This window comes from Camarhynchus parvulus, chromosome 4, assembly GCF_901933205.1.
Source record: "Camarhynchus parvulus chromosome 4, STF_HiC, whole genome shotgun sequence".
Lineage (NCBI taxonomy): Eukaryota > Metazoa > Chordata > Aves > Passeriformes > Thraupidae > Camarhynchus > Camarhynchus parvulus.
In genome coordinates this window covers 2308791-2336509 of record NC_044574.1, presented here as the reverse complement: position 1 = coordinate 2336509, position 27719 = coordinate 2308791, and the positions used below count along the sequence as shown (strand labels likewise).

General features: G+C 66.7%; 6 protein-coding genes across 10 annotated transcripts; 3 read left to right on the top strand and 3 right to left on the bottom strand.

Moving 5' to 3' along the window:
- Positions 1-434: 434 nt before the first annotated feature.
- Positions 435-4446, top strand: LBX2 (ladybird homeobox 2). The gene is given in 3 exon segments (XM_030948489.1): positions 435-595; positions 597-766; positions 3775-4446. Coding segments are annotated over 3 exon segments (705 nt in total). The 5' UTR covers positions 435-446; the 3' UTR covers positions 4161-4446.
- A 506-nt stretch (positions 4447-4952) lies between these two features.
- TTC31 (tetratricopeptide repeat domain 31) lies at positions 4953-9235 on the bottom strand. 5 transcript variants are annotated; one of them, XM_030948474.1, is made up of 15 exons: positions 9081-9235; positions 8885-8992; positions 8488-8756; positions 8292-8375; positions 8082-8150; positions 7831-7974; positions 7510-7741; positions 7309-7399; positions 7087-7228; positions 6425-6526; positions 6272-6343; positions 6043-6184; positions 5888-5962; positions 5266-5368; positions 4953-5187 (listed from the first exon to the last, which is right to left on the bottom strand). In XM_030948474.1, the coding sequence occupies exons 1-12, from the start codon at positions 9193-9195 to the stop codon at positions 6137-6139; spliced, it is 1476 nt and encodes a 491-aa protein (XP_030804334.1). In that variant the 5' UTR covers positions 9196-9235; the 3' UTR covers positions 4953-5187; positions 5266-5368; positions 5888-5962; positions 6043-6136. The 5 variants fall into 5 exon arrangements, with proteins under 5 accessions (XP_030804334.1, XP_030804335.1, XP_030804336.1 ...); XM_030948475.1 differs by having other exon boundaries at positions 6043-6181; XM_030948476.1 differs by having other exon boundaries at positions 6272-6340.
- Positions 9236-10865: 1630 nt separating this feature from the next.
- CCDC142 (coiled-coil domain containing 142) lies at positions 10866-15788 on the top strand. The gene is made up of 9 exons (XM_030948470.1): positions 10866-11620; positions 11699-11785; positions 11980-12144; positions 12213-12367; positions 12444-12608; positions 12701-12815; positions 12887-13064; positions 13992-14200; positions 15528-15788. The coding sequence occupies exons 1-9, from the start codon at positions 11029-11031 to the stop codon at positions 15767-15769; spliced, it is 1908 nt and encodes a 635-aa protein (XP_030804330.1). The 5' UTR covers positions 10866-11028; the 3' UTR covers positions 15770-15788.
- Positions 15789-16227: 439 nt separating this feature from the next.
- Positions 16228-19986, top strand: MOGS (mannosyl-oligosaccharide glucosidase). Its single transcript, XM_030948460.1, is given in 5 exon segments — positions 16228-16475; positions 16477-16586; positions 16679-16890; positions 16964-17154; positions 17238-19986. Coding segments are annotated over 5 exon segments (2466 nt in total). The 3' UTR covers positions 18943-19986.
- WBP1 (WW domain binding protein 1) lies at positions 18596-20964 on the bottom strand. The gene is made up of 4 exons (XM_030948484.1): positions 20863-20964; positions 20692-20794; positions 20280-20441; positions 18596-20000 (listed from the first exon to the last, which is right to left on the bottom strand). Exons 1-4 carry the CDS (start codon positions 20923-20925, stop codon positions 19438-19440), a joined length of 891 nt encoding a protein of 296 aa, XP_030804344.1. The 5' UTR covers positions 20926-20964; the 3' UTR covers positions 18596-19437.
- A 728-nt stretch (positions 20965-21692) lies between these two features.
- On the bottom strand, positions 21693-25401 carry INO80B (INO80 complex subunit B). The gene is given in 8 exon segments (XM_030948483.1): positions 21693-22680; positions 22683-22748; positions 22751-22973; positions 23790-23857; positions 23860-24003; positions 24832-24941; positions 25063-25240; positions 25347-25401. Coding segments are annotated over 8 exon segments (999 nt in total). The 5' UTR covers positions 25393-25401; the 3' UTR covers positions 21693-22516.
- Positions 25402-27719: the final 2318 nt, after the last annotated feature.

Below are 27719 nucleotides of genomic sequence, written 5' to 3'. Positions count from 1 at the left end.
TACCGGGAAAGGACAGCGGGAATGTGGCGGGGTGGGATGGGGGGCGGAGGGGGGGGATTTATGGCTCTGAAACCCAAAACCCACCCAAAAGGGCTTAATCACTCCCAGCCGCGGCCCCGATGCTTTTATGGGGCATTTTAGAGCAAAAGAGCCAATAAATTTTTGGGCGAGGGTAAGAGCCGCGGTGAGGATGAGGAGGGAGCAGAGGAGGAGGGGGAACCCGCTGGGGTGGGTTAAAATGGGGGAGACAACAGGGGGGAGGCGCGGGGCTGCGCCCCGGTAGTGGCGGAGAGGGGTCGGTCCCCCCCTCGACACGGGGGGCGTCGGTGGCTCCTCCTCCTCCTCCTCCCGGTATCCCGGGGCTTTAAGGCGGTGGAACGGGAATCGCGGGGCTGGGGGGGGCGGCGGCGGCGGGTCCCGCTCCCGGCGCGGGTCCCGGTCCCGGCATGACCTCGGCGGGGGAGGCGGCCGGTTCCCCCCCGCTGCCCGCCGCGGTCGGCGGCCACCGGCGGAGCCCCCTGGACCGGCTCCCGCCCCCCGCCAACACCACAAAACCGCTGACCCCCTTCGGCATCGAGGACATCCTTGGACGTCCCCGCGGCGGGAGCCCCCGGGACCGGCACCGGTCCCGCCGCCCCCCCCGCCCCGACAGGGCCCCGCGGCGGCGGCGGCGGCTGCGCCCCGGCCTCGCCGCTCTGGGCGCTGGAGGAACTCGCCAGTAAAACCTTCCAGGGGCTGGAGCTGGGAATGCTGCAGGCGGCCGGAGGTACCGGGGCCGGGGGGCTGCCGGGCCGGGGGGGCTCGGCCGGGAGCGGGGCGGGCACCGGGCACAGGGAACCGGGCACCGGGCAGGTGGCGGGGCTGGAGGGCGGTGGGGAGGCCGTGGCGAGGCCAGGGACGCCCCTCGTCCCCCGTCCCGGGAAGTTTCCTCCTTGTCCCAGAGGGGCGAGCGGGGCTGGGAGGCCCGAGAAGCCGCCGGTGCTCAGCCGGGACACCGGGGACACGCGGCAGCCTCAGCCCGAAGGGACGGAGAAGTCCTGGGGCCGGACACGGCGAACCGGAGCGAGCCCCGGCCCGGTGAGCTGCCACAGGCACCGAGGAGCTCCGGGAGAACCGGCCGCGCCGGGGCCGGCAGCTTTACCGGGAGCGGGCGGTGGATCGGCGCCGCCGAGTCGTGACCATGACCGTGACCGAGCGCGGGGGCCCGCCGGCAACGGAAACCCGGTACCGGCCCCGAGCCTCCGTCCGGGGCTCGGCCGGCCCGAGCAGCTCGGTACCGGAGGGGTCCGACGGACGGGCACGGAGCGGCCCCACACCTCCCGGGCTCGGCCGAACCGGGAGGACCGGCGGACACCGACAGACAACACGGCGCCTCCGGCAACGAAAAAATCCGTTCCTCGGTTGGAGAGACAGACACGGACGGACAGATCGTGTCTCCGGGATTAACGGAAAATCCCTCTCTCGGAGGGACACACGGACAGGCAAAGCACGGCCACGCCGGGAATGAATAAAATCGTTACCGGGTTGGACAGACCGAGAAAGGCTTCGGTAATTAACACAGAAAAATAATTACTGAGGCGGACAGAGAGGGTCTCCGTGATTAACGTGAAAAATAAAATATTATTGGGACGGACAGACGGACAGTCACGGCAGAGCAGCGCGCCGGTAATTAACGGATACGGTTGGGCACAACGCGACTCACGCCGGTAACGAAAAACCCTCCGGACTGACGGACACGGACCGCTAGATCAGCCCTCCCGTGAGTAACCGAACCTCCGTTACCGGCCGGACAGATGAACGAGGATGGAGCCAGACTCCGGTAATTAACGGGGGAAAAAAATTCCTAATTACGGAGAGGAGCTCCGGTAATTAAGGAACCCACCATAGCGGACAGACAGACAGAGCAGCGATCCTGTGATTAACGAATAAACCAACCCGTTAACGGGTGGACAGACGAACAGAACGGGGACGCCTCGGGTCCCGGTTTTAAGGTAAAAACCCTCGTTATCTGACAGACGGACAAGGCAAGGAACGAAATAAATGAGCGAAAATATCCCCTTACCGGGTGGACAAACGGACAAGAACGGGGATGAAAAATTCCTTCTTCCGGGACGGACAGACGGCCAAAACCGCGGCCGATCGGGGCTCCCGGAATTAAGGTTAAAAGGCCCGTTACCGGACGGACAGATCGACAGAAAAAAAAAAAGCGAAGAAAAAAAAAGAAAAACGAAATAAATCGTTACCCGGTGATCAGACGGACAAAACCGGGAACGATAGCGGCTCCCGGGGCGGAGGTAAATTCGTTACCGGCCAGACGGAAGGACAGACACGGGACTAATAAAAATGAACGAAAAAATGTCGCTGCCGGCCGGACAAGCACGGGAGCGATCGGAACTCCCGGAGCGAGCGTGAAGCTCCGGTACCGGCCGGACAGATGGACACCGCGGAGCGGGGATCTCGGAATGAACAAAACCCGGTGGCGAACCGGCCGCGGGTAACGGCGGAACGAGCCGGGACTGGCGGGCAGACGGAGGTGCCGGTAATTCAGGTAAAACCTCGGTACCGGGACAGCCCCGGGCTTCCGTGATGAACGAAAACTCCTCTTCGCCGCGACGGAAGGACGGACTGACAACGGAGCGATCAGAGCTCCCTGAGCAGCGGTAAATCCCCGTTACCGGGATGGACAGACGGACAGAAACGGGGCCGATCGGCGCTCTGAGAGCGGAGGGGAAGCCCCGTTACTGGAGTGACGGACGGACACGGCATTGATCGGGGTTTCGTGACCGCGGTAAAGCCGTGCTACCGGGACGGACCCACGGACTCGGCCGGGACCGCCCGGGGCTCCTCTACCGAACGAGGAGTGGAGTCCGCGCTGCGAGAGACCCCGGGAGCCTCCGCCGGTACTGGGGGACGCACGGCCCGAGCGAGCCGCGTTACCGGTGCCGACGGCAGCCACGGGGCTGGCACGGGAAAGAGACCGGGACAGCGATCGGGATCCCGCCGGCGGCGAGCAGCCGTGCCCGGGGTGGCGATCGCGTCTCGCCGGGGTTCCCGAGGTCGCTGGGGGCAGCAGCGACAGCACCGGGGCCGGGAGAGGCGACGGAGTCGAATCGGGGACCAGCACGGCCTCGGGTCTCCTGGAATTGCAGAGAAGGAGGATCCCGGTTCTCTACCGAGGCTCCCGGCTTCGTTCCGGGCTCCCGGAGCAGCCGCCGGGGGGACGCGGCTGTCTCAGCCCCGGTCACAACCGGGGCGACTCCGACACGACCGCGGCCGCTGTGGAACGATGAGTCCCGGCTGCCGGTACCGGCCGCGGTTTGGTTTGCTCGGTTCGGTTGGGCACCACTCGGTTTGGCTCGTCTGCCTTCGGTTCGATGTGGGCCGGTTCGTCTCCGTTCCACCGGGAGTCGGCGGGGCCGGGACGCACTCGCAGGGCTCGGCGGGGCCGGTGCGGCCGCAGTTCCCGGTGCCCCGGCAGTGCCGTGCCCTCGGGCCGGGACCCGCCGTGCCCGGGGTGGGTCCCGGTGCGCGTACCGGTGTCTTTGACCCGACGCCGCTGCCCCCGCAGCTCGAGGCCCGCGGTGCCGGTGCTGTCCGGGTCCCCGTGCCGGTCCCTGCCCCACAAGCCCTTCCCCGCCGGGCATCCCGGTGCCGTTCCCGGTGCGATGCCCTGCCCCCGCGGGCACTTCCCAGCCGGGCGCCGGGGTTCGTTCCCCGGTGCGGGTCCCTGTGCTGCTCCCCGTTCTCCGTGCCCTAACCCTGCTGTCTCCGCAGGTCCGTCCCCACCGGGCGCCTCGGGCCCGCGTCCTCCCTGCAGGAAGCGCCGCAAGTCCCGGACCGCGTTCACGGCGCAGCAGCTGCGGGAGCTGGAGCAGCGATTCCGGCGGCAGCGCTACCTCTCCCCGGTGGACCGGGACGCGCTGGCGGCGCGGCTGGCGCTCTCCGCCGCCCAGGTCATCACCTGGTTCCAGAACCGCCGCGCCAAGCTCAAGCGGGACCTGGAGGAGCTGCGGGCGGACGTGGCCTCGCTGCAAGCGCTGCCCCCCGCCGCCCTGCAGCAGCTGGCGGGGCTGCCCGAGCCCCCGGGGGCTCCCGGGACCGGCACCGGGACCACAGAGCCCGCCGAGCTCTCGGAGGAGGAGATCGACGTGGCGGACTGAGCTGAGCACGCTCGGCTCCGTTCGGATCCGGTGGCACCGAGACTGCTCCGTTCGGACCCACTCGGGCCGGCTCGGCTGAGTTCGGATTCATTCGGGTCGGGTCAGGCCGAGACTGCTCCGTTCGGGCGCACTCGGCTCTGTTCGGGCGCACTCGGCTCCGTTCGGTTCCGAAAAGAGCCGAGCCCAGCCCCGCCCCCTCCGTGCACCCTTTTGCGGCTTTTATTTTTTTTTTTTTGTTCGTCTTTCCATTGTTTTTTTTTTCTTCTTTTTTAAATTTTATTTTCTATCGGCCCCGATGTAAATATTTGCAATAAAGGCAACACCTTAATATGGACCCCAGAGCCCTCCACCTCCCACCCCCACTTTTTTTCCAGGCGAGCACCTCCCACCGCAGGCATTAATTTGTTTTAACCGGTGATTAATTACCGGCTGTGGCCGCCCCTGCCCCCCTCAATTTGCATATTAATCAAATTGTATTTGATCTCACGCCTGTCACACCCCCCCCCCGAAGCTCCTGTCACCAACCAGTGACATTAAAGGGGGGTGGAGATCCCCCCCTCGCTGTCCCCCAGGGCTCGAGTGACACAGAGGGGGACATGGGGTGGACAGGGACACGGGGCTCCAAGAGAGATGCCACAGAGGCTGAGTGACACCAGCCCAAAGGAAGGCCAGAGAGAAAAAACAAATCTCAGCTTTATTAAAAAACCAAATTGCTACAAATCCCTGAGGGGCCCTGGGGAACAGCCCAGGCCCACCCCCCCAGCACAAGGGGCTGCAGGCTGGGCCCTGACCCCCCCAGCACCCCCAAGGCAGGACGGGGACACACCCCCACCCCTGGCAGTGGGAAACAAGGCACAGGCAGGTCCAGGCAGGTGAGGGGGGGCTGCCAGGGTCCCCCCAAGAGAGCAGGGTCAGCTGAGCAGCCCCCCGGGGTGGCCTTGCCCTTGGCACGGGGCATGGGGGCCGGGGTGGCGTGGGCCGGGTGCTTGAGCTGCAGCAAGAGCTTGCTGCCCTCCACGGTGGCACCCTGGGGACAGAAGGAGCTGGCAGCTGGCACAGGTGCCCTGAGGGGTGCAGGGGGGTCCCACAGGGTCCCCCAGCTCACCTGCATGGTCCTGAAGGCCTCCTCGGCCTCAGCTTTGCCACGGAAATTGATGAAGGCACAGCGGCGCCCCGGGAGCAGCCGCACGGAGCGGATCTCCCCAAACCTGGGGGGCACATACAGACCCCCAAATTGGGGGGGACAACAGTTAGAGATTCCTAAATGGGGAGGTGGAGGGTTAGAGACCCCCCCAAACCTGCAGGGTGGGAGGGTCAGAGACTCTCAAATGTGTAAAGCAGGTTTAGCAACCCCCAAGAGCTGGGGAAGAGTGAACGACACCCAAAGATGGAAAGAGTGAGACACCCCCAAATCTCCAGGATGGGGGAACAGAAACTCCCAAAGCTGAGGAGAAACAGAGACTCCCAAAGCTGACGGGGAAGAGAAACTCCCAAAGATGAGGGGGAACAGAGACTCCCAAAGCTGAGAGGGAACTGTTAAAGACACCCCAAGCTGTGGGACAGAGACCCCCAAACCTGGGGGCAGTGTGTGAGTCAGGCACTACTCCCCAAGCATCACCTGCAGGTCAAAACCAGCAGAGAACGAGGACAGGGACAGAGCTTGGGGGGCACCAGGGTGTGCCAGGGGTTTGGGGTCCTGCAGGAGGAGCAGCCCTGGGGTCACTCACCGGCCAAAGGCACGACGCAGCACCTTCTCAGTGATGTGGGAGGTGACATTGCCCACCCAGAGCGGGAAGCAGTCCCTGCCAAGAGCCAGCCTGGTGTCATCAGAGCCAGCTCTGCCCCACTCTGAGCCCCCTCCCAGACCACCAGTCCCCCATACCTGGCAGGGTGGCTCGGTGGCAGTGTTGGGCAGCCACTGGCCACAGCACGTGCCCATTCTGGGTCTTTTGTTGGGGTCTTGCCACTGCCTCCTGTCACGTTTTTGTCACCTGTGTCCTGGCAGCTCCCGGTCGTCCATCCTGCTGCCGAGGAGCCAAAGTGGTTCAGCACCCACTGGGGACACAGGGACAGCCCGGGGTCCCCCCAGCCCACCCACCCCTGTCCCTTACCAGGGAGAAACAGCGGCTCCTTGGCCTTGAGCAGGAAGGGGGACACGGGGACACCCCAGGGCGGCTGCACTGCTGTGAGGGCACAGGGGTGAGGCGTGGGGGGCACAGCAGGGGAGGGGGCAGGGGCAGGGGGTTGGGAAGGGGAGGTCTCACCTGCAGCAGGGCCCTGCAGGCCTCCAGCTGCGTGGCTGCCTCAGCGTAGGCCCCGTCCTGCAGCAGCAGCTCCTCAAAGGTGCGAGTGGCCTCGGCGTAGCGCTGGGGGCCAGGGGGCACCTGCAACCCCCTGCCTGCCCCCACAGGCACCCCTCACCCCCCAGCCAGCCCAAATGCACCTCAAAGCCTCACTGATATCCCCCAGCACAGCCCTAGCACACCCCACCAACATCCTGTGCCCTGCCCAGTCCCCCCAGCCCCAGCTCACACCTAATGCACCCCTCATCCACAGCACCCTACAGTTCCTCCAGTCCCCCACACCCCACAGCCAGCCCAAATGGCACCTCAGAGCTTCACTGACACCCCCCAGCACAGCCCTACCCCACCCCACCAACACCCTGCAGCACCCCCAGTGCCCTGCCCAGTGCTCCCAGCCCCAACCCTCATCTACAGCACCCTACAGCTCCTCCAGTTCCCCACAGCCTCCTCCCACACCCACTGGCACCCCTCAGCCCCCTGCCCAGCACTCCAAAATCCCCCAGTTTGTCTCCAACAACCCTAACAGCTCCATACCCACTCCCAGAACCCTGCAGCCCCTCACCCAGCCATGCCCCCCCCAAGACCCCAGCCCCCTGCCCAGTCCCTGGAGCCCCCCCAGGTACCTGGAGCCCCCTGAGGGCCTTGCCCTTGCGGAAGGAGCCCTTGGGCCAGCCCGGCCGCAGCGCCAGCGCCGCCTCTGCGTCCGCCAGCGCCTCCTCGTAGCGCCCCAGCTTCTCCAGGCAGTAGGAGCGGTTCCCCAGGAGCCTGAGGGGATGTGGGGGTGTCACTGAGACGTGGCCCCGCCAGCCCAGCACCCCCAGCTCGCCCCCAGCCCCTCTGCTCACCGGTGTTCCCGGGGGTTCAGCTCCAGGGCCACGGTGAAAGCCCAAACGGCCTCAGCGTGTTGGCCCATCTGGGCCGCCTCGATGCCGTGGCCTGGGGAGGTGACACAGGGACACAGGGAGGGACAGTCCCTCTGAGCTGGGGAGAAGCAGGGAGAGCCCCCAGTGCCCTCCCCTGGCCCCTCTGGGGGTCCCTGCACTGACCTGCGAGCGCCAGGCTCTGCGCTACCGTGCTGGGGCTGGGTGGCCTGGCCTGGGGGGGCTGAGGGGACACAGGTGTCCCCACAGGGTCCCCACGCCCCTTCTCGGGCACCTTCCTGCTTGGTTCCACCACGTTCTGCGGCCCAGGGGACCGGTCACTGCCCGGGGGAGGCAGCCTGACCCCCGCCTTCTCCCGGGCTTTGCAGACAAAAGTGCAGCTCAGGTCCAGCTCCTCCTGGGGAAGCACGGAGGGATGAGGGATGGGCAGGCAGAGCCTGGGACCCCCCAGCCACAGATGGCCCCCATGGGGACACTGTCCCTCACCTCTGCCACTGCTGTGTCCTCCGGCCCAGGCTCCCCTGAGGGCACTGTGGAGTCCCCAGGGCACGGGGAGGGCTCTGGGCAGCACCCCTCATCCTCGGCACCCTCTGAGGGAGGCCCAGCGCCTGCAGCGCCACTTGGGGGGCTCTGCAAGGACAGGGAGGGGCTGAGGTGACAAGGTTATGGGGTGCTGGCTGCCCCCTCACCTCTGGGCACCGCTAGAACAGCACGAGCAGGCTGGACTGGTCACTCACTGGGTCAGTGTTCTCTTTGTTCTTCTGCTCTTGGCCCAGTTTCTCCTGTTTCTTTCGGTCCTTTTGTTTCTGAAAAGGAAGAACACGAACCCACGAGCAGAGAAATGCAGTCTCAGCCCCCAGCTCAGGGACCCGCTGGCAGCGCCCCAAGAAGAGGCAGTGACCCCAATCCCCAGGAGCTGGCAGGGGCCCTTCCCAAGGCTCACCCACCTTCTTCTTCAGCTTCTTCTTCTCTGCCTTCCTCTTGGCTCGCTCCTCCTCTGCCACCAACTCCTGAGCGTTCTTCTCAGCTTCCTGCAGGAGTTACCTGAGTCAGGACAGCTCTGAGGCCATGAGGTGGGACCCTCTGGTGATGTCAACCTGAACCCCTCCACCCCTGGGGGACATCTGGGGGGATTTTGCCCACCTCAGCCGTGAGCCAGGCCCGGCGGGGCGTGGGCAGCCGGTCCAGCCGCGCGTCCAGGGCGGTGGGAGGGGTCCGGGTCAGCGGCGGCTCCGAGCACAGGAAGGACTTGCGGAAGCCGCAGTAGCTGTAAGGAACGGCCCCCTCGGCCACGGGAACGTCCAAGAACGGCAAACCCGCGGCGAACTCGTCCTCATCGTAATCGTAATTGCCATCCTCATCGTCATCATCATCGTCATCAATCCCCAGGGGGTAGTAATACACGCTGGGGCCTGGCAGGAGAACGGGGTGCATGAGGGGCAGTGCCAGGCACCGGATCCCGGCTGTCCCCACCCCGTTCCACCTCCCCGGGCAATTCCCGAGCACGGGGACCCCCGGTAGCCGCCGCCGCCGCACTCACCGTCGTCCCAGAGCGGACACACGTCCCCATTCTTATACTTAATCACCGGCTGGGACGGGCCCTGCAGGTCGGCGAAGCTGGACATACGGTGCCGAGGGCAGAAGGGCGCTGTGGGGAGCACAAACAGCCATGAGCCGGCGGAGGCGGAACCGAAACCGGGCCGCGCTCTGGGCTCCCCCCCCGGCCCGGTCCGTACCGCCGCTCCAGCCAGCGGGGCCCAGCGTGCAGCCCCAGGGGCAGGCAGCGGGAGCAGGCCCGAAACCGCCCAGTCCGGGCCCGTCCCGCTCCCGCGTCCCGCCCGAGCCCCGCATCGCCACGAGCCGCCGCCGCCGCCGCCGCCGCCGCCGCGCCTCGGGATTGCATCACGGCCCTACCGGAAGAACGTCAGGGCGCCGCTTGAGGCCGCCCCGCCGCCATGTTGGGTGCGGGCAGGACGGCGGCCCGCAGGGCCCTCACAGAGCGGGACCGGCGCTCCACATCCTCTCCCGCCGTCCCCGCCTGCCCCAAGGCCGTGGGCTCGGCCGCCCCCCGCCGCTCGTCCCGCCCCTCACGCCGGGCCCCTCCTGGCGGCCAGTTTGGCCCAGCCCCCCGGATTAGCGAGGGCGCGGCCTAAGCCTCTTTGCTGCCGCCGCCCCCGGCATGGCCCGGCATGGACGCCGGCGGCGCTGAGCGGCGCGGCGGAGAGCTATGCTTGCAGGTGAGGCCGCTCGGGGCGGGGGGGACTCGGACACCCCTCCCGGGGCAGCAGCGGGGCCGGGCCGGTAACGGGGTGGGCGGGGGGGCACCGGGCCCAGGCAGCGCTGTGTCTCCATGGCAACGGAGCAGGGGGCGGGGCGAGGGAGTGGCCAAACGTGGCGAGCCCTGACCGGGGGCGTGGTCACAGCGGGAGCCGGCTGGGGGCGTGGTGTGGGCGTGGCAGGTGTAGTAATGGGCGGAGTCACGCGTGGCCCCGCCCTTCGCCCCGGCCCGGGGGTCCTGAGCCCTCCGTACCCCTTTAGGTGGGCGACGCCGGCCTGGGCGGCCTCATCCTGCTGCTGCTAACGGCCCGGCCGGGACCGGGCGATGGGGCTGCCCGCGGGGACCCCCCCGAGCCCGGTGAGACCCCCGGAGACTGCGGGGAGCACAAGGGGATGTGGAGTTCTGGGGGGCTGAGGGGATCCTGATGGGGTGCATGGTCCTGGGGGGGAGTGTGGAGGACCCTAATGGGGTCCAGGTTCCTTGGGGGGGCATTGCTGCCATGTGGCGGGCTGTAGGGATCCCGATGGGCAGTGGGGTCCTGGGAGTCTCAGGGTTAGGGTGGCCGTGGGACAGTGGTGGGTAGGTGCTGCCCCACAGCAAGGTTCTTCAAACTGGGGGTGCCCACCCTACACCGTGGTGCCTGCCCCATCCTGAGGGTGCCATGTCCCCAGGCGGGTCGCGGGGGCCCCTGGCGCGCTCCTTGCAGCGGGCAGAGGCCATGCTGCGCAGCGTCACCCCGGGACTGCGCCGCCTGCTGTCCCCGCGGTCGAGCCGGCGCGGCGACACCGACGAGGACGACGACGAGGACGAGGATGAAGCAGCGTCCATCGTGGTCCCTCTGGAGCAAACCTTCCCGGCGCTGCTCCGCTGCCTGTGCGTCTGGGAGGACCCTCGCACCGAGACCTTCCTGGGCTACGTGCGGCCCCATCCCGGCGGCGGCGCCGGTGACTTTTCCGAGGACGCCGTGCGGCGGCGCGTGGCGGAGCGGGGAGCGACCCTGCACGCGCTGCTGCAGCACCGCCACCAGCTCCGCCTGGCCCGCGACTTCACTCGACGCCTCAAGGCCTCCTCCGACTTCCTACGGCGGCTGCAGGCGTTACCGGAGGCCGGAGAGCCCGGTGAGGCGGCGCGGCGCCGGCGCTGCGGGAGCTGTGGCGCGGAGCTGCGGGCCGCGCCGGGGCACTGGGCCGCGCTGCTGCGGCGCCTGCGCGGGACGCAGCGTGGCTGCGGCGCTGCGCGCGCGAGGCCAGGCCGTGCTGCACGTGCGCTGGGCGCTGCTGCTGCCCGCCCTGACGGCCTCACGCCTCACCGGGCGGCACATCGAGGCACGGCTGAGGCAGCTGGGCCACCCCGGTACGCCCGCCCCGGCCGCTGAGAGCCTGGCTGAGCTCTTCCAGGGGCTGGAGATGTACAACCGCGTGGTGACGGGGCTGGCCGAGGAGCTGGGCCCCGAGGTGAGGGCTCCCGGTGCCTTCACGGTGGGCGGGGTGCTGCGGCTGCTGGCGGCCGAGCGCGGCCGGGCCGTGGCCCAGAGGCTCCGGCCCCTCCTGTGGCCCCAGAGTGGGAGCATCAGGGATGGACACGTCCGCTGGGAGGATGTGGGGGTGCCGTGGCCACCCACGGCTGAGATGGACACAGAACCTTCTGGAGCAGCAGTGGCGCTGGCGGCTGAGCTGCAGGCACTGTGCCAGGAGGACGAGGAGCTGATGGGACACGTTTTTGGGGCGCTGGTGGCCTCAGCTGACAGCCTGTGGCAGCCGGTGCTGTCAGAGAGCCCCGAGCCCGCGGGGCTGCGGCCGGGCAGTGCTGGGGGCTGGAAGGCCGTGCGGTGGCTGGACACTGCCCGCGGCCCCGTGGCCGCCACCCTGAGCGCCCGGTACCGCCTGCTGCTCTGGGAGCATGTGGGAGCTGTGCTGGGGGACAGCCCGGGCACCCCTCCTGCCACCCCCAGTGCCACCGTCACCGCGGCGTGGGAGCTGAGCCGTGCGCTGGCTGTTGGTACGTGTGGGGGTACAGGGGGTGTGGGGTGCCTCGGGGTGTCCCTGTGCCACCCTGAGCCCCGCTGTGTCCCCACAGCCCGTGTGCCCGCTCAGTGCCGGGAGGAGCTGGGGCGGCTCTGCCTGCAGCTGCTGTGCCGGGGCGTTCTCTGCAGCTGGGACACGGGTATGGGGGCTGGGGGCCACAGGGAGGGGTGTGGGGTGGGGTGTGGGCTTTGGGGTACAAGGTGGGGGCCACGGTGTGGGGCACTCAGTGGATATGGGGTGAGGGAGTGGGGTATGCTGTGAAGGCTTGGGTATGAGATGGGGTGTGAGGTGCAAGTGGGGAATGTTGGGGCTTTCTGACTGTTTCTCCTCCAGATTTTACCCGTGCTCTGGGCTCAGGGCTGTCAGACAAGTGCTTGGAGGCCCCAGGGGGGTCCCCAGGGCCGGGGTGCAGCCGCACAGCCCAGCAGCTCCGGTGCCTCTTCCCAGCCCTAGCACTGGCCCTGCGCTGCCTGCGCCTGCTGCCCGCCTGCCCGCACGGTGAGAGGGGTCTGGGGAGGGGGGCAGGTGGCTCTGGGGGTCCTCTCTGTGCTGACCCCCACCCGCAGCCCCCCCCGGGGGTCTCTGCCTGCGGCTGCAGGTGCTGGGCCGGTGCCTGGCGGCGGTGGCGGCCGCCCACGTGGCGCTGACGGGCCGGGCCGGGCGGTACCTGGCGGCCTGGGCACTGCCTCAGTTCCTGCTGCTCACCCAGGGAGACCTGCAGGTATGGGGGGCACAGGAGGCATGGGGGGCTGGGGGGACACAGCAAGGCTGGATTCATTCCACCTGCTGCTCTCCAGGTGCTGAAGGCAGAGGCAGAGCAGCTGATGCTGCAGGTGAGCAGGACCTTCCCAGAGCCAGGGGACATTCCTGGGGACAGCCCCCCTGAGCCGCCCCCCAGCCCGGGATCCCCGTGGGAGCTCCAGCTGTGCCGGCAGATCTGCGACGTGGCCAACAGCATCCAGGTGTGCTGGGATTGCAGGAGGGTGGTCTGAGCATGAAGATGCCCGTGTCACCTGTGTCACCCTGTGTAACTCTGTGTCATCCCGTGTCCCAGCTCTTCTCCGGGGACGTGCTCTGGATGTTCTCCACCAGCTGCAAGCGGCTTTCGGCCGAGATCTTCGACCAGACGATGCCTCTGGGCCGGCACTGGCGGCTTGGACCCCGTGCTGGTGGGTGCTGGGGCTGGGGGGGCTGTGAGGGGATTTAGGGGGTCACTGACCTGTGTCCCTGTGTCCCCCAGAGCTGCCCAGCTCCCCCAGCGCCTACGCGGCGGCCGCGGTGCAGGCGGTGCTGGGGCAGGTGCTGCAGGGTGCCCAGGCCCTGCCCCACGATGCCCAGGTGCCCACCCTGGCACGGGTCACCACGGCCTTCCTGGAGGCCTGGATGGATCACATCCTCACCCGCCGCATCAAGTTCAGGTACTGGGGATGGGGGGGCACAGCCTGTGGGCAGTGCCAGGGGTCCCAGTGGGGTCCTGGGGGTCCCAGTGGCAGTGCTGGGAGTCCCAGTGGCAGTTTCAGAAGTCCCAGTGACAGGCTGGGGGTCCCAGTGGGGTCCTGGGGATCCCAGTGGCAGTTTCAGGGGTCCCAGTGGCAGTTTCAGGGGTCCCAGTGGCAGTTCCAGGGGTCCCCATGGTGTCATGGGCGTCCCAGTGGCAGTCTCAGGGTCCCAGTGGGGCTCTGGGGGTCCCAGTGGGGTTCTGGGGGTCCCAGTGGCAGTTCCAGGTGTCCCAGGGGCAATTTCAGAGTTCCCAGTGGGGTTCTGGGGGTCCCAGTTGTCTGGGGGTCCCAGTGGAGTTCAGAGGTCCCAGTGGCAGTTCCGGGGGACCTAGTGGGGTTCTGGGGGCCCCAGTGGCAGTTTCCGAGGTCCAAGTGGGATCCTGAGGGTCCCAGTGGCAATTCCAGGGGTCCCAGTGGCAATTTCAGAGGTCCCAGTGGGGTTCTGGGGGGTCCCAGTGGCAGTTTCAGAGGTCCTAGTGGCAGTTTCAGAGGTCCCAGTGGGGTTCTGGGGGTCCCAGTGGGGTTCTGGGGGTCCCAGTGGCAGTTTCAGAGGTCTCAGTGGTGTCCTGGGGGTCCCAGTGGCAGTTTCCAAGGTGCCAGTGGCAGTTCCAGGGGTCCCAGTGGGGCTCTGGGGGTCCAGTGGCAGTGCTGGGGTCCAATGCCAGGCCAGGGGGCTCAGTGTTAGGTTGGGGTCCTGCTGTTGGTGTCCCAGTGGTGGTCGTGGGGGTCTGCTGGCAGCGCCAGGATCTCAGTGGTGGTCACAGTGTGTGGTGACAGTGCCAGGGGGTTCTGTGGGGTCCTGCTGGGGGTTCTGGGGTCCCACCCCCACGCTGACCCCCGTGCCAGCCTGCAGGGTGCCCTGCAGCTCCGGCGGGACTTCGAGGCCGTGCGGGAGCTGGTGTGCTCGGAGCGCTCCGGGCTGGCCCCCGAGGCGCGGCAGGCGCTGCGGGCCCTCTGCGTCTTCCGCCACACGGACACGGCCGTGCGCTGCCTCCTGCAGCAGCCCGGGGGGCTCGGGGGACACCCCCGCCGCTGGGGCAGCCTCCGGCGCTGCTGTGAGAGCGGGACGGGTCGGGAATGGTGGGGAGGGCGCCGGGGAATGGGGCAGGGAATGGGGAATGGGGTGCGGAATGGGGAATGGCGTGGGGAATGGGGTGGGGAATGGAGAATGGGGTGGGGAATGGGGAATGGGGTGGGGAATGGGGAATGGGGTGGGGAATGGGGTGCGGAATGGGGAATGGGGTGGGGAATGGAGAATGGGGTGGGGAATGGAGAATGGGGTGGGGAATGGGGTGGGGAATGGAGAATGGGGTGGGGAATGGAGAATGGGGTGGGGAATGGGGAATGGGGTGGGGAATGGAGAATGGGGTGGGGAATGGGGAATGGGGTGGGGAATGGGGAATGGGGTGGGGAATGGGGTGCGGAATGGGGAATGGGGTGGGGAATGGGGAATGGGGTGGGGAATGGGGTGGGGAATGGGGTGGGGAATGGGGAATGGGGTGGGGAATGGGCTGGGAGGGAATGAGACAGGTGGGGATGGGGATGGGATTGGGATGGGGATGGGATTGGAGATGGGGACGGGGATGGAGATGGGACAGGGTGGGATAGGGATCTGGAGATTTGGACAAGGATGGATGGGGAGAGGGAGAGGGACAAGGATCTGGATGGGATTGGAATGGGGATGGGATGAAATGGAGTGGAGATGGGATGGCCCAGGGTGGAGGATTGGGACTAGGATGGATGGGGATAGGGAGATTGGGACATGGATGAATGGGAGACTGGGACAAGGGTGGATGGGGACAAGGAGAGGGACAAGGATGAAGATGGGATTGGAATGGGGATGGGGATGGAATGAGACAGGGTGGGAGAGGGAGAATGGGACAAGGATGGGATTGGAATGAGGACAGGGATGGGGATGGGACAGGGTGGGATAGGGATCAGGAGATTGGGACAAGGATGGATGAGGACAGAGAGAGGGACAAGGATCTGGATGGGATTGGAATGGAGATGGGGTGGTGATAAAATGGGAATCGGATGGGATGAGGTGGAGTGGAATTGGGATGAAATGGGGTGGAGATGGGATAGCCCAGGGTGGAGGATTGGGACAAGGATAGATGGGGTTTGGGATAGGGAGATTGGGGCAAGGGTGGATGGAGACAAGGAGAGGGACAAGGATGGAGATGGGATTGGAATGGGATGGGGATGGGATGGGACAGGTGGGATAGGCATCGGGAGACTGGGACAAGGATGGATGGAGACAAGGAGACGGACAAGGATGGGGATGGGATTGGAATGGGGACAGGAACCCTGATCAGAAGCAGGATCTGACATCTCAGCCTATCCATCTATCCAACCTCTCCCAAACCTATCAACCCTTGCCAGGCTCAGACGAAGGTGCCCACCCCCTGGAGCCATCCATGGACCCTCTTCCTGGCCTGGACCCTCTGGAGGGGCTGGGCCCAGTCCCAGGGACGCCCCCTCTGGCTGCGGAGGCCGATGGCCCGGCCCGGCCCGAGTCACCGTTCCCGGGCAGCCAGCAGCAGTGGCTGTCCCTGCGGCTGCACCGTGCCCGCCGCTGGCGCGTGCCAGGGCTGCCGTGTGTGGGGAACAGCCCCGAGGGCTGAGCTGCAATAAACCTGCAAACACCACGGCCCTGGCTGTGTTTGCGGGTGGGATATTGGGGTGTGGGGGTCTGGCATCCCTGGGGTTTGATCCTGGGATTCCAACTGGGACCAGTTGCTGGTGGGTGGGCAGGATCTAACTGGGACTTTTGTGGGGAGACTGGTGTGGCTTGGGGGTCCAGGGGGCACCGCGGGTGCATAGCTGGGGTTCCAGGGTGATCCTAGGGAAGGCTGGGGGTCCTTTGGGTATCCCCAGAGAGGTTAGGGAGGAGATCAACGGGCATAAGGAGGAGGTGGCCTGGGTGGCAGGTCCGGGACACCGTGCGGTGTCGTTGTCACCTCGGAGCTGCTTTGGGCACTTTTTGAGCCTGCGCCTGGTCCTCCCGCCCGCCAGGGGGCGCTGTCGGGAGCGGCCCGGCCGCAGCAGGCGCAGCGCTGCCGTCACCAGCGCGACTGCCCTGATGGCGGGCGAGCGGCGGCGGCGCGGCGGGGATGGACCCCGGGAACGGCCCCGGGAGCGGCTCCGCGACCGGGACCCGAAACTGCGGCAACAGCAAAAGCCGCAGCGAGGCTCCGGGCGGGGCCGGACGGCGCTGGCGCTCACAGCGGCGGCGGCAGCGCTGGCGCTGTGTCTGGCGGCGGCGGCTGCCGGGTGGAAGCGGTGGAGCGAAGCCTCCCGCCTCGTCACCCCCCACCCCGCGCCCCCGCCGTCCCCCCGGTTCCACCGGGCCTCTCGCGTCGCCCACCTATTTCTGGGGCACGTACCGGCCTCACGTCTACTTCGGGATGAAGACGCGGAGCCCGCGTGCTGTCGTGACCGGTGAGGGGCGCGGGGGGCTCTGCCCCGGCCCGGGGCTCGCCCGGCCCCGCTCCCACCGCGAGGCCGCCCCTGACACCTCCCCGCCCCTCCAGGACTGATGTGGCTCCAACACGGCGGCAACTTGCGGCACACGAGCGAGCAGAACGACGGCGTGTCGCGATATGGGTGGCTGATGCACGACGGGGAGAATTTCGGCGTGCAGGAGATCCGCGATGAGGGGCTCCTGCTGAGAACCGAGTTCGTGAAGCAGCCGGGGGGAGACCATGGTGGCGACTGGAGCTGGCGGGTCACAGCGAAGATGGAGGTGAGGGGATAAAAGTGGGAGAGGGGTTGGGATGCTGGAGAGCTTTTGTCATCCTCCTCTTCCTCCTCGCCAGGGCAAGGGCCCGGCCCCTCTCCTGTCCCTCTTCTTCTACGTGGCCACAGACGGGCAGGGGACGCTGCGGCCGGTGCTGGAGAACGGAACACGGCTGGCGGCCGTGGCAGGGACGGCAGAGGAGCTCGGGGACTTCACCCTCACCTTCCTGCCGCCCACCGGTGAGGGCGGGGAGGGGCCCAAGTACGCCAGGTGAGTGTCTGGGCTGTGTCCCCTCCATCTGCCCCCATGTCCCCACCGTGTCCCCCATCCCTGACTTTCCTCTCCTCCCCCAGCTACAACTTCCTGGCCGCGGGGGTGCCGGGGCTGCACCGCCTCACCGACCTGGTCCGGCACAGCCTCCGCGAGAGCTCCGTGTTCTCCCCACCGGGCCGGCCCCGCCGCCGCTTTTTCGGGGTGTCCAGCACCGGGGGACTGCCTGGGGAGCCCCCGCGGGGGCAGCTGCTGCTGCACCAGGTGACGCTGGAGCCGCCGGCAGTGCTGGAGGTGACGCTGGAGTCGGGCAGCGCGGCGGGGGCACGGCACGGGCGGCTGGCGGGGCCGGCACTGAGCGCGGCGCTGACCCGGCACACGGCCGCCTTCGAGCGACGCTTCGAGGACACTTTCGGGCTGGGGACACGCGGGGTGTCCCTCCCGCAGCGCCGCTTCGCCCAGGCCGCGCTCAGCGAGATGCTGGGCGGGATCGGCTTCTTCCACGGCCGCTCCCTGCTGCGCTCGGAGCGCCGCGAGGAGCCGCTGCCCGGCATGGAGTCCGTGCTGTTCACGGCCGTGCCCTCGCGCTCCTGCTTCCCGCGGGGCTTCCTGTGGGACGAGGGCTTCCACCTGCTGCTGCTGGCCCGCTGGGACCCAGCGCTGGCCCGCGACATCCTGGCCCACTGGCTCGACCTGCTCAACGCCGACGGCTGGATCCCGCGGGAGCAGATCCTGGGTGAGGAGGCGCGCTCCCGGGTGCCCCCCGAGTTCGTGCTGCAGCACAGCGAGACGGCGAACCCCCCGACGCTGCTGCTGGCGCTGGAGCGGCTGCTGCCCGACGCGCCCCTGCCCTACCTGCGCCGCCTCTTCCCGCGCCTCCGCTCCTGGTTCGAGTGGCTGAACCGCACCCAGGCCGGCCCTGAACCCTTCACATTCCGCTGGCGCGGCCGCGACCCCGACCCCGAGCGCTTCCTGAACCCCAAGACTCTTTCGTCGGGGCTGGACGATTACCCCCGCGCCTCGCACCCGTCCGCCCAGGAGCGGCACTTGGACCTGCGCTGCTGGATGGCGCTGGGCGCCCGCGTGCTGGCGGCGCTGGCCGAGCGCCTGGGCGAGCCCCACGCGCCCTATCGCGACATGGCCGCCACCCTCAGCGACAACGCCCTGCTGGACCGGCTGCACTGGGCATCCGAGCTGGGCACCTTCGCCGACTTCGGCAACCACAGCTCGGCCGTGGCTCTGCGCTGGCACCGCCCGGCCCCGGTGCCCGGCCAGCCCCGGCGGCCCCGCAGCTGCGGGGAGGTGCGGGAGGCGCCACGGCTGCAATTCGTGGCCGCTTTGGGCTACGTCAGCCTGTTCCCGCTGCTGCTGCAGCTGCTGCAGGCGGACTCCCCGCGGCTGCCGGCGCTGCTGGGCTCCATGAGCAGCGAGCAGCAGCTGTGGACGCCCTTCGGGCTGCGCTCGCTGGCCCGCGACAGCCCCTTGTACCTGCGGCGCAACACCGAGCACGACCCCCCTTACTGGCGCGGCTCCGTCTGGGTCAACATCAACTTCCTGGCGCTGCGGGCGCTGCACGGGTACGCGCGGGCGGCAGGGCCGCACCGGGAGCGAGCGGCAAAGCTCTACCGGGAGCTGCGCCAAAACCTCGTGGCCAACGTGTTCCGGCAGTACGAGGCCACCGGATTCCTGTGGGAGCACTACCGGGACAGCGATGGCACCGGGCAGGGTTGTCACCCTTTCGCCGGCTGGTCGGCGCTCGTGGTGCTGGCCATGGCTGAGGACTATTGATGTGGGGGGGTCCCTGTGCCCCCTGCCTGCCTGGCGTGCTCAGGGTCAGGGGAGGTGTTGGGGGGCAGTGCCAGAGCCCCCCTGCCTCCCCTGCAATAAACCTCCATGACTGTGGCCTCATGTCAGGGTGTCACAGTGTCACCTTTGCTGACCCCTGTGCCATGGGGGGGATGTTTTGCCCCTTCCTCTGGAGTCAGGGGTCACCACCCAGCCCAGTGCACCCACCACAAGGTCGATGGTACTTCACATCTCTTTAATGGTGAGAGAACGCGCCGGGACCTCCCACCCACCCCCATGGCCTCGGGCACCCCCCGGGCGATGGGGCCCCCCTGGGCAGCAGCACTGGGATCACAGGGGAGGCCCCAGGAGCAGTTTGGAGGGAAGGGGGCTCCAGCAGGACCCCACCACACTGCAAGGTGGGTGTCAGTCGGGGCGAGGGGCCCCCCGGGGCTCCGTGATGAGTCCAGACCCCAGTCGGGGGTCCTGTGGGGGGGCTCAGACGGGCAGCACGGGTGAGCCGGGCCCCCCACCACCCCCTGCTCCCCCACAGCCCTCAGGCTCACCCTCCTCCTCCTCCACACCCCGGCCCACCTCAATGCCCGAATCCCCCGTGAGCCTTCGGTGCCGCCCGGGGCATCCCCCTGGCACAGCTCTGCCCGCCCCACCCTCACCCCCCTCGGTGTTGGAGCAGGGGTGGCCCTCAGCCTCACACAAGTCCGGGGGCACTTGTTTGGGGGCGCCCCCGCGGGCCGGCGGCTCCTCGGGCAGGGGCAGGTCCCAGCTGGCACCGGTGCCGGTGCTGCTGGAGCCGTAATCACGGCCGGTACTGCCACCCCCCGTGCCCGGGCCCGGCTCCGGGTCTGTCTCATCGGTGCCCGGCGCCGAGAGAGAGGAGCTGCTGGGGGAGGAGGCGCAGGAGCAGCCGCAGGAGCAGGAGCTGCAGCCCCCGGAGGAGCCCGGCGACAGCGAGGGGCTCCCGGGGCTGTAGGGCGGCGGCGGCGTCCCGGGGCGCTGCGCCACCTCCTCGTACGCCGGGAGCTTGAAGGAGGCCAGCAGCCCTGGGAGGGGGAGAGGCGGGGTCAGGGGACACCGAGGGGACACCGGGAAACGGCCCCGAGAGGATGGAGAGATGGAGGGCACAGGGGCTGGGAGTGTACATGGGGATCCAAGAAATTGGGGGTGGCACAGGGGGTCCTGACTCACTGAGATCCCCCGTGAAGATGGTGGGGTATGAGGGGCTGGGGGTCCCGATTCCCCGCGGTTCCCATGGAGGGGGGAGGTGCTCCCAGGGGCTGGGATTGGGGGGTACGGGGTCAATCTAGCAGCCGGTCACTCACGGAGGTCTCCCGAGGAGGGCGGGTACTGGCAGGCACCGTGGTAGGCGATGAGGTTGATCTCACGCTGCCGCTGCTGCTGCTGCAGGCGCAGCTTGGCCCGGCGGTGCCGGAAGGCGCAGCAGCAGCTCAGCAGGATCAGGATGGTCCAGAGCAGCCAGAACCCTGCGGGAACGGGGCCGCGGAGCCGGTTCACACGGAACCCCCGTGCCCGCGGAACCCCCGTGCCCACGGAACCCCCGTTCCACGGAGGGATCCCCAGAACCTCCCAGAGCCCTCAGTCCCCCCAGCTCCTCCAGAGCCCCCGGCCCCGACACAGCCCCTGAGCTCCCCGGAGTCCCGGCTCCCCCCTGAGCCACCAGCCCGCCCGGAGTCCCCGTGGCCCTCGGTTCTCCCGGGATCCCCCCGCACTCACACCACAGCTCGTAGTAGTAGGTGCAGCAGCCGCTCTCCCCGCAGCAGTGCCCGGTCTCGCACACGTAGGGCCGGTTGTTCACCCCCGGGCAGAACTCCCGGGCCTGCGGGCACGGCCGCACCGTCACCGCAGCCCCGCGCGCGGCCCCCCCAGCCCCGGCCCGCCCGGTACCTGCGGGTGCTGCCGGCCCAGCAGCGCGGCCCAGGCCCCCTCGGCGCTCCCGGGCCGCTCCATGGCGCCGCCGCCTAAAGCCCGCCGCGGCCCCGCGCCCGCCCGGCCGCGGCCCCCCGCCGCCCGCAGCAGCCGCCGCCGCCCCGTGGCCGCTGCCGCCGCCCGCCATCGGTCCGGCCCCGCGGCCGCCGCCGCCCGGGCCGGGGCCGTCGCCGCCGCCATCACGCCCGGCCCGAAATCCCGCCCCCGCGGCCACCGTCGGCCAATCAGCGGACGATCCGCAGCCGGTAGCCAATCGGCGCCGCCGCCGCCGCCCGGCTGCAGCCAATCGCTCGCCGTCTGCCTGAGTCTCACGCCCAACAACAGAGACAAAGAAGCCGAGCCCCGCCCCCGTTGTGATTGGCGGCTGTAGCGGCCAACCGCAGACAGAGCACCACCCTCAGGCTCTGACTGACAGCGGCACTCGCCAATGGGAACCAAGCCCCAAGCTCGACGGAGGGCGCGGCCTCCCGGCCCGCCCCGGGGCGGGCACTCGACACAGCGCAGCCAATTGGCGGTCAAACATCTCTTCGACCGCCTGATTGGCAAAGCGCCAGACCAATCAGCGTGGCCGCTCTCCGCTGGGCAAGGCCCCAGCCAATGGGCGCTGTCGGAGAGCGCCCCGCCCACCCGGGACGGACCATAACGCACCGGGGGGGAGTTGGACTATTCCATAGCCGGGAGGGACTGAACCATAGTGCTTCCGAGGGGTGCCGGACTGTACCACAACATTCCCTGGGGGCGTCGGATTGTACCACAGCGCTCCTGGGGGGTGTCGGGCTGTACCACAGCATTCTCAGGGGGTGTCGAGCTGCCTCCCCATCCCAGCAGACCCACACACGGCTCCTTCCACAACAGCCTTTAATCAGCTCCACCACCTCAGGACCACCCTCAGTCCCTGAGGTCCCCAACCCTCCATGTCCACGGTGGAGAGCCCAGAGCCCTCTGGAGCTCCACATCCATTTGGAGCAGCTCCAGGTGTCCATGAGGAACTGCAGCTCTCCGGGTGTCGTGGCTGAGGCCTCTGTATCCATGACAGACACTTGGAAGCTCCTTGTTGTGGCTCCACGTGGAAGGTCTGGAGCTCCCCACAGCGCAGACCCACAGGTTCCTCTTCCAGCTCTCCGTGTCCATGTGGACAATGCAGGAACTCCATAGGGCCCAAAGTGGATCCATAGCCCACTCAGAGGTCCCATAGTTCCTGGTGAGGGTCCGTAGCCCCCCAGGGAGGATCTGTAGCCCCCCATGGAGGGTCCAGAGCACTCCTCAGAGGTCCTGTAGCCCTTGCAGAGGGTCCATAGCCCTCCATAGGATCTGTAGCTCCCCTCAGAGGGCTCGCAGCCCCCCAGAGGAAGGCCCGTGGCTCCTCTCAGAGCTCCCGTACCCCCTCAGAGTTCCCACCCCCTGAGAGGATCCGTAGCCCCCTCAGAGCTCCCATAGTCCCTGGTGAGGGTCTGTAGCCCCCCAGAGAAGGGCTGTGGCTCCTCTCAGAGCTCCTGTGCCCCCTCAGAGTTCTTGTACCCCCTCAGAGGATCCGTAACCCCCCCCAGAGGATCCGTAGCCCCCCGGTGAGTGTCCGTAGCCCCCTCAGAGCTCCCGTGACCCCCCGGCTCTCTCACCCCGCGCTCTGCAGCAGCTGCAGGTTGCGCCGGTAGCAGCCCAGGCTGCAGAGGGGCCGCCCGGTTTGGGCGCAGCTGTAGCGCTTGGCGTTGCCGCAGCCGGGCACGGCGCAGGGCTGGGCGGGCGGCGCGGGCGGCGCGGCGGCGGCCGGCACCGGAAGCCGGCGGGGAAGGACACGGTGACGCCGTCGGCGGCGCTGCGGTAATGAACCACGGGGCACGGGGCGGGCGGGCGCGGCGCTCGCGCAGGGCCCGCACCTTGGCCTTGTGCGTGCGCGTCAGGCGCTCGATGGTCTGGTTCTTGCTCTCCTCGGCCTTGCGGGCCGCCTGCAGCCGCCGGCGCCGCGCCCGCTCCTCGCGCTTCTCGCGCATCTCCTCCGTCACCTCCTTGGCCTTGGCGCCCATGGGCAGCTGCAGCAGGGGCTGGCTCTGCTGCTTGTGCAGCAGCGCGCGCTGTGGGGCACAGAGAGGGGTCAGAGGTACCCCCGGCTCCAGCTCTGCCCCACTTGATTCGCTTCATCGATCCCAAATATCCACACAGAGCAGTTCAGGGCTTCCTGCAGCGCTTCCAGGCCTCCTCAACTACGCCCCAAGGGTTATGAGGCTCCCCAATCCCCGCTCAGCCCAGCTCCCCTCTGGGTCTGGAGGTCCCTGAGCACCCCCAGCCCCTCCCCAGGCCCCCCAGTCATGCCCCAGGCTCTCCAACCACACTCAGCCCAGGTCCCCTCTGGGTCTGGAGGTCCCTGAGCACCCCCAGCCTCTCCCCAGGCCCCCCAGCCCTGCCCTGCAGCCCTTCCACATGCCCGCAGTCATGCCCCAGGGGCTCCCCAGTGCCCCCTCAGCCCAGCTCCCCTCGGATCTGGAGCTCCCTGAACACCCCCAGCCCCCCTCAGCCCTGCCCTGCAGCCCTTCCAGGCCCCCCTCAGTCATGCCCCAGGGGTTATGAGGCTCCCCAGAGCCCTCTCAGTCCAGCTCCCTTGTGGGTCTGGAGCTCCCTGAGCATCCCCAGGCCCTCCCCAGTCCCACCAGCCCTGCCCTGCATCCCTTCCACATGCCCTCAGTCATTTCCCAGGGGTTATGAGGGTCCCCAGTTCCCCCTCAGCCCAGCTTTGTCCTGAGTCTGGAGCTCCCTGGGCCCCCCAGCCCCTCCCAAGATCCCCTCAGTCACGCCCCAGGGGTTATGAGGGTCTCCAATCCCCCCTCAGCCCAACTCCCCTCTGGGTCTGGAGCTCCCTGAGCCCCCCCAGTCCCTCCCCAGCCCCCCCAGACCTGCCGGGCCGTCAGGAGGGACTCGTCCACCTCCCTCTTGATGTCCCCGTTGTCATCCAGCTCCCCCTCTCGAGGGCCGCCAGCCAGCGCCGCTCCTCCTCCTCCTCTTCCTCCTCCTCTTCCTCCTCCTCGTCCTCGCCCTCCTCACGGGCCGGGAAGCAGCTCTCGGGGTCCAGCTCGGGCAGTGGTGAGGGGGCCAGGTTGCTGTCCTCATCTGATGGGGACAGCCACAAAGTGAGAGGTCACACTGCCCTGAGGGGTCCAGAGCACCCCCTGCCCACCCAGCCCTCACTGTGAGCCCCCCCAGAGCACCCACCCCTCACTGTGAGCCCCCCCAGAACACCCACCCCTCACTGTGAGCCCCCCCAGAGCACCCACCCCTCACTGTGAGCCCCCCAGAACACTCACCCCTCACTGTGAGCACCCCCAGAGCACCCAGCTCTCACTGTGAGCACCCCATGTCCCCCCACCCCTCACTGTGAGCACCCCAGAACACCCACCCCTCACTGTGAGCCCCCCCAGAGCACCCACCCCTCACTGTGAGCACCCCCTGCCCACCTACCCCTCACTGTGAGCACCCCCAGAGCACCCACCCCTCACTGTGAGCACCCCCAGAACACCCACCCCTCACTGTGAGCACCCCCAGAGCACCCAGCCCTCACTGTGAGCACCCCATGTCCCCCCAGCCCTCACTGTGAGCACCCCAGAACCCAGCCCCTCACTGTGAGCACCCCCCAGAACACCCACCCCTCACTGTGAGCACCCCCAGAGCACCCAGCCCTCACTGTGAGCACCCCAGAACACCCAGCCCTCACTGTGAGCCCCCCAGGCCCCCCCCTCACTGCGAGCACCCCCCGACCACCCACCCCTCACCCGAGCCCCCCATGTCCCCCCATGTCCCCCTGCCCTCCTCCGAGCCCCCCATGTCCCCCCATGTCCCCCCTGCCCTCACTCCGAGCCCCCCATGTCCCCCCATGTCCCCCCTGCCCTCACTCCGAGCCCCCCATGTCCCCCCACGCCGCCCGTGCCCTCCGTGGCTCACCCAGCCATGCCCGGTACTGCTCGATGGGCACGCTGGGCTCCTCCTCGTCCCCTGCCAGCAGCGGGGACGGCGAGTGCGTCCCTTCGGGGACCACCGTGAACGTGGGGACACTGCGGGGGAACAGGGAGGAGTTTGGGGGGACACACGGGACAGGCCCGGCTCTGCCTCCTCCTCCTCCTCCTCGCCCATTTTGGTGCCCAGGCTCTGCCCCCCCTCCCGCTCCCTCCTCACCTCTTGGTGCCCAGGATTTGCCCTCCCAGCTTAATCCGGAGCCGCAGCCGTGGCTGCCGAGGCGGTTCGGGCCCAGGGGCCGGCCCGGCCTCGTGGTGGTGCCGTTTCTTGTGCTTTTTCTTGTGCTTCTTGTGCTTCTTCTTGTGGCCGCCATGGCCGCCCGCCTCGGCCTCCTGCCCTGTGAAGGGGAACGCGGGGTCAGCGAGGGCTCCCCGCGGGCTCTGTCGCACCGGGGAGAGACCCCGCAGCCCCGCCGGGCCCTGCCCGGCCCCGCGGCCTCTCACCGTGCCCGCCGGCCTCCATCGCGCCGCGCCGCCAGGCCCTGCGCATCCGCCCGCGGGGGACCCAATTCGGGACAGACCCACTTCCGGTCAAACTCACTTCCGCCCGCACTGGCTCCCGCTCGTTATGAGGGGCGGGTGACGCTGCTGTCGCCATATTTGAAATGGGCAGAGTGTGCTCTGTCCCGGAGGGAAACCGGTGCCGCGGGTGCTTTTGGGCCGGCCGGGCAGGTGTGCGAGCTCAGGGGAGATCAGGGAAGGATGAGGAGATTTGACTTCATCAGTCCGCACAAATATCCCAAATATCCACAAAAATCCCACAAATACCCACCCAAATACCCCAAATATCCACAAAAATCCCACAAATACCCACCCAAATACCCCAAATATCCACAAAAATCCCACAAATACCCACACAAATATCCCAAATATCCACAAAAATCCCACAAATACTCACCCAAATACCCCAAATATCCACCCAAATACCCCAAATATCCACAAAAATCCCACAAATACCCACACAAATATCCCAAATATCCACAAAAATCCCACAAACACCCACACAAATACCCCAAATATCCACAATAATCCCACAAACACCCACACAAATACCCCAAATATCCACCCAAATATCAAATATCCACAAAAATCCCTCAAATACCCACACAAATATCACAAATATCCACATAAACCCCTCAGATATCCACCCAAATATCCCAAATATCCACAAAAATCCCTCAAATACTCACCCAAATACCCCAAATATCCACCCAAATACCCCAAATATCCACAAAAAAAACTCTCAAATGCCCCCAAATATCTCAAATATCCACACAAACCCCTCAAATTCCCACCCAAATACCCCAAATATCCACCCAAATATCCCAAATATCCACAAAAATCCCACAAATACCCACCCAAATATCCCAAATATCCACAAAAATCCCTCAAATACCCACCCAAATACCCCAAATATCCACCCAAATATCCCAAATATCCACAAAAATCCCACAAATACCCACCCAAATACCCCAAATATCCACCCAAATATCCCAAATATCCACAAAAATCCCTCAAATACCCACCCAAATATCCCAAATATCCACAAAAACCCTCCAAATACCCCCACAAATATCACAAATATCCACATAAACCCCTCAGATATCCGCACAAATATCCCAAATATCCACAAAAATCCCTCAAATATCCACCCAAATACCCCAAATATCCACAAAAATCCCTCAAATACCCACACAAATATCCCAAATATCCACAAAAACCCCACAAATACCTACCCAAATACCCCAAATATCCACAAAAATCCCACAAATAGCCACCCAAATACCCCAAATATCCACCCAAATATCCTAAATATCCACAAAAAAAACTCTCAAATGCCCCCAAATATCTCAAATATCCACACAAACCCCTCAAATTCTCACCCAAATATCCCAAATTTCCACGCATTTTGGGATTCCCTGCGGGGATTTTGGGATTTCCTGTGGGATTTGGGGATTTTGGGATTGCTTGAGGGGATTTTGGGATTCCCTGAGGGGATTTTGGGATTTCTTGTAGGATTTTGGGATTCCCGGATTTTGGGATTCCCTGAGGGGATTTTGGGATCGGGGATTTTGGGATTCCCGGCCAGGGATTTTGGGATTCCCTGAGGGGATTTTGGGATCGGGGATTTTGGGATTGGGGATTTTGGGATCGGGGATTTTGGGATTTCTTGCGGGGATTTTGGGATTCCCTGCGGGGAGTTTGGGATTTCCTGAGGGGATTTTGGGATTCCCGGATTTTGGGATTCCCTGCGGGATTTTGGGATCGGGGATTTTGGGATTCCACGAGGGGATTTTGGGATTTGCTGCGGGGATTTTGGGATTCTCTGATGGATTTTGGGATTCCCTGCGGGGATTTTGGGATTGGGGATTTTGGGATTCCCTGCGGGGATTTTTGGGATTCCATGTGGGATTTTGAGATTTGGGGATTTTGGGATTCCCTGAGGGGATTTTGGGATTTCTTGTAGGATTTTAGGATTCCCTGAGGGGATTTGGGGATTTCTTGTAGGACTTTGGGATTCCCTGCGGGGATTTTAGGATTTCCCGTGGGATTTTGGGATTTCTTGAGGGGATTTTGGGATTTTCTTTGGGACTTTGGGATTCCCTGCGGGAGTTTGGGATTCCCTGCGGGCACACCCGTGTCACCGCGATGTCACCCGGCCGCAGATGTCACCCATTGTCCCCGGGCCATTGTCCCGCCCGTGCCAGGAGCCGCCGGCACCGATCGCCGCCCGCTCCCCCCCCCCGCGCCATCCCGGGGCTGAACGGGACCGGGAGAAGCGACCCCGGCACCTGCACCGGCTCCATCCCGGTATCC

Coding starts and splice junctions, on each gene's coding strand:
- TTC31 (XM_030948474.1), bottom strand. CDS start 9,195: ATGCGGGGCTCGGGCGGGACGCGGGAGCGGGACGGGCCCGGACTGGGC. Junction 8,151..8,291: donor AGAAGAAGCTGAAGAAGAAG/GTGGGTGAGCCT, acceptor CTTCCTTTTCAG/AAACAAAAGGACCGAAAGAA. Junction 7,742..7,830: donor AGGACACAGCAGTGGCAGAG/GTGAGGGACAGT, acceptor GTGCTTCCCCAG/GAGGAGCTGGACCTGAGCTG.
- CCDC142 (XM_030948470.1), top strand. CDS start 11,029: ATGTACAACCGCGTGGTGACGGGGCTGGCCGAGGAGCTGGGCCCCGAG. Junction 11,786..11,979: donor TCTCTGCAGCTGGGACACGG/GTATGGGGGCTG, acceptor TTTCTCCTCCAG/ATTTTACCCGTGCTCTGGGC. Junction 12,609..12,700: donor ACGTGGCCAACAGCATCCAG/GTGTGCTGGGAT, acceptor CCCGTGTCCCAG/CTCTTCTCCGGGGACGTGCT.
- WBP1 (XM_030948484.1), bottom strand. CDS start 20,925: ATGGAGCGGCCCGGGAGCGCCGAGGGGGCCTGGGCCGCGCTGCTGGGC. Junction 20,442..20,691: donor CTACTACTACGAGCTGTGGT/GTGAGTGCGGGG, acceptor CCGTTCCCGCAG/GGTTCTGGCTGCTCTGGACC. Junction 20,001..20,279: donor GCCCTCCTCGGGAGACCTCC/GTGAGTGACCGG, acceptor TCCCCCTCCCAG/GGCTGCTGGCCTCCTTCAAG.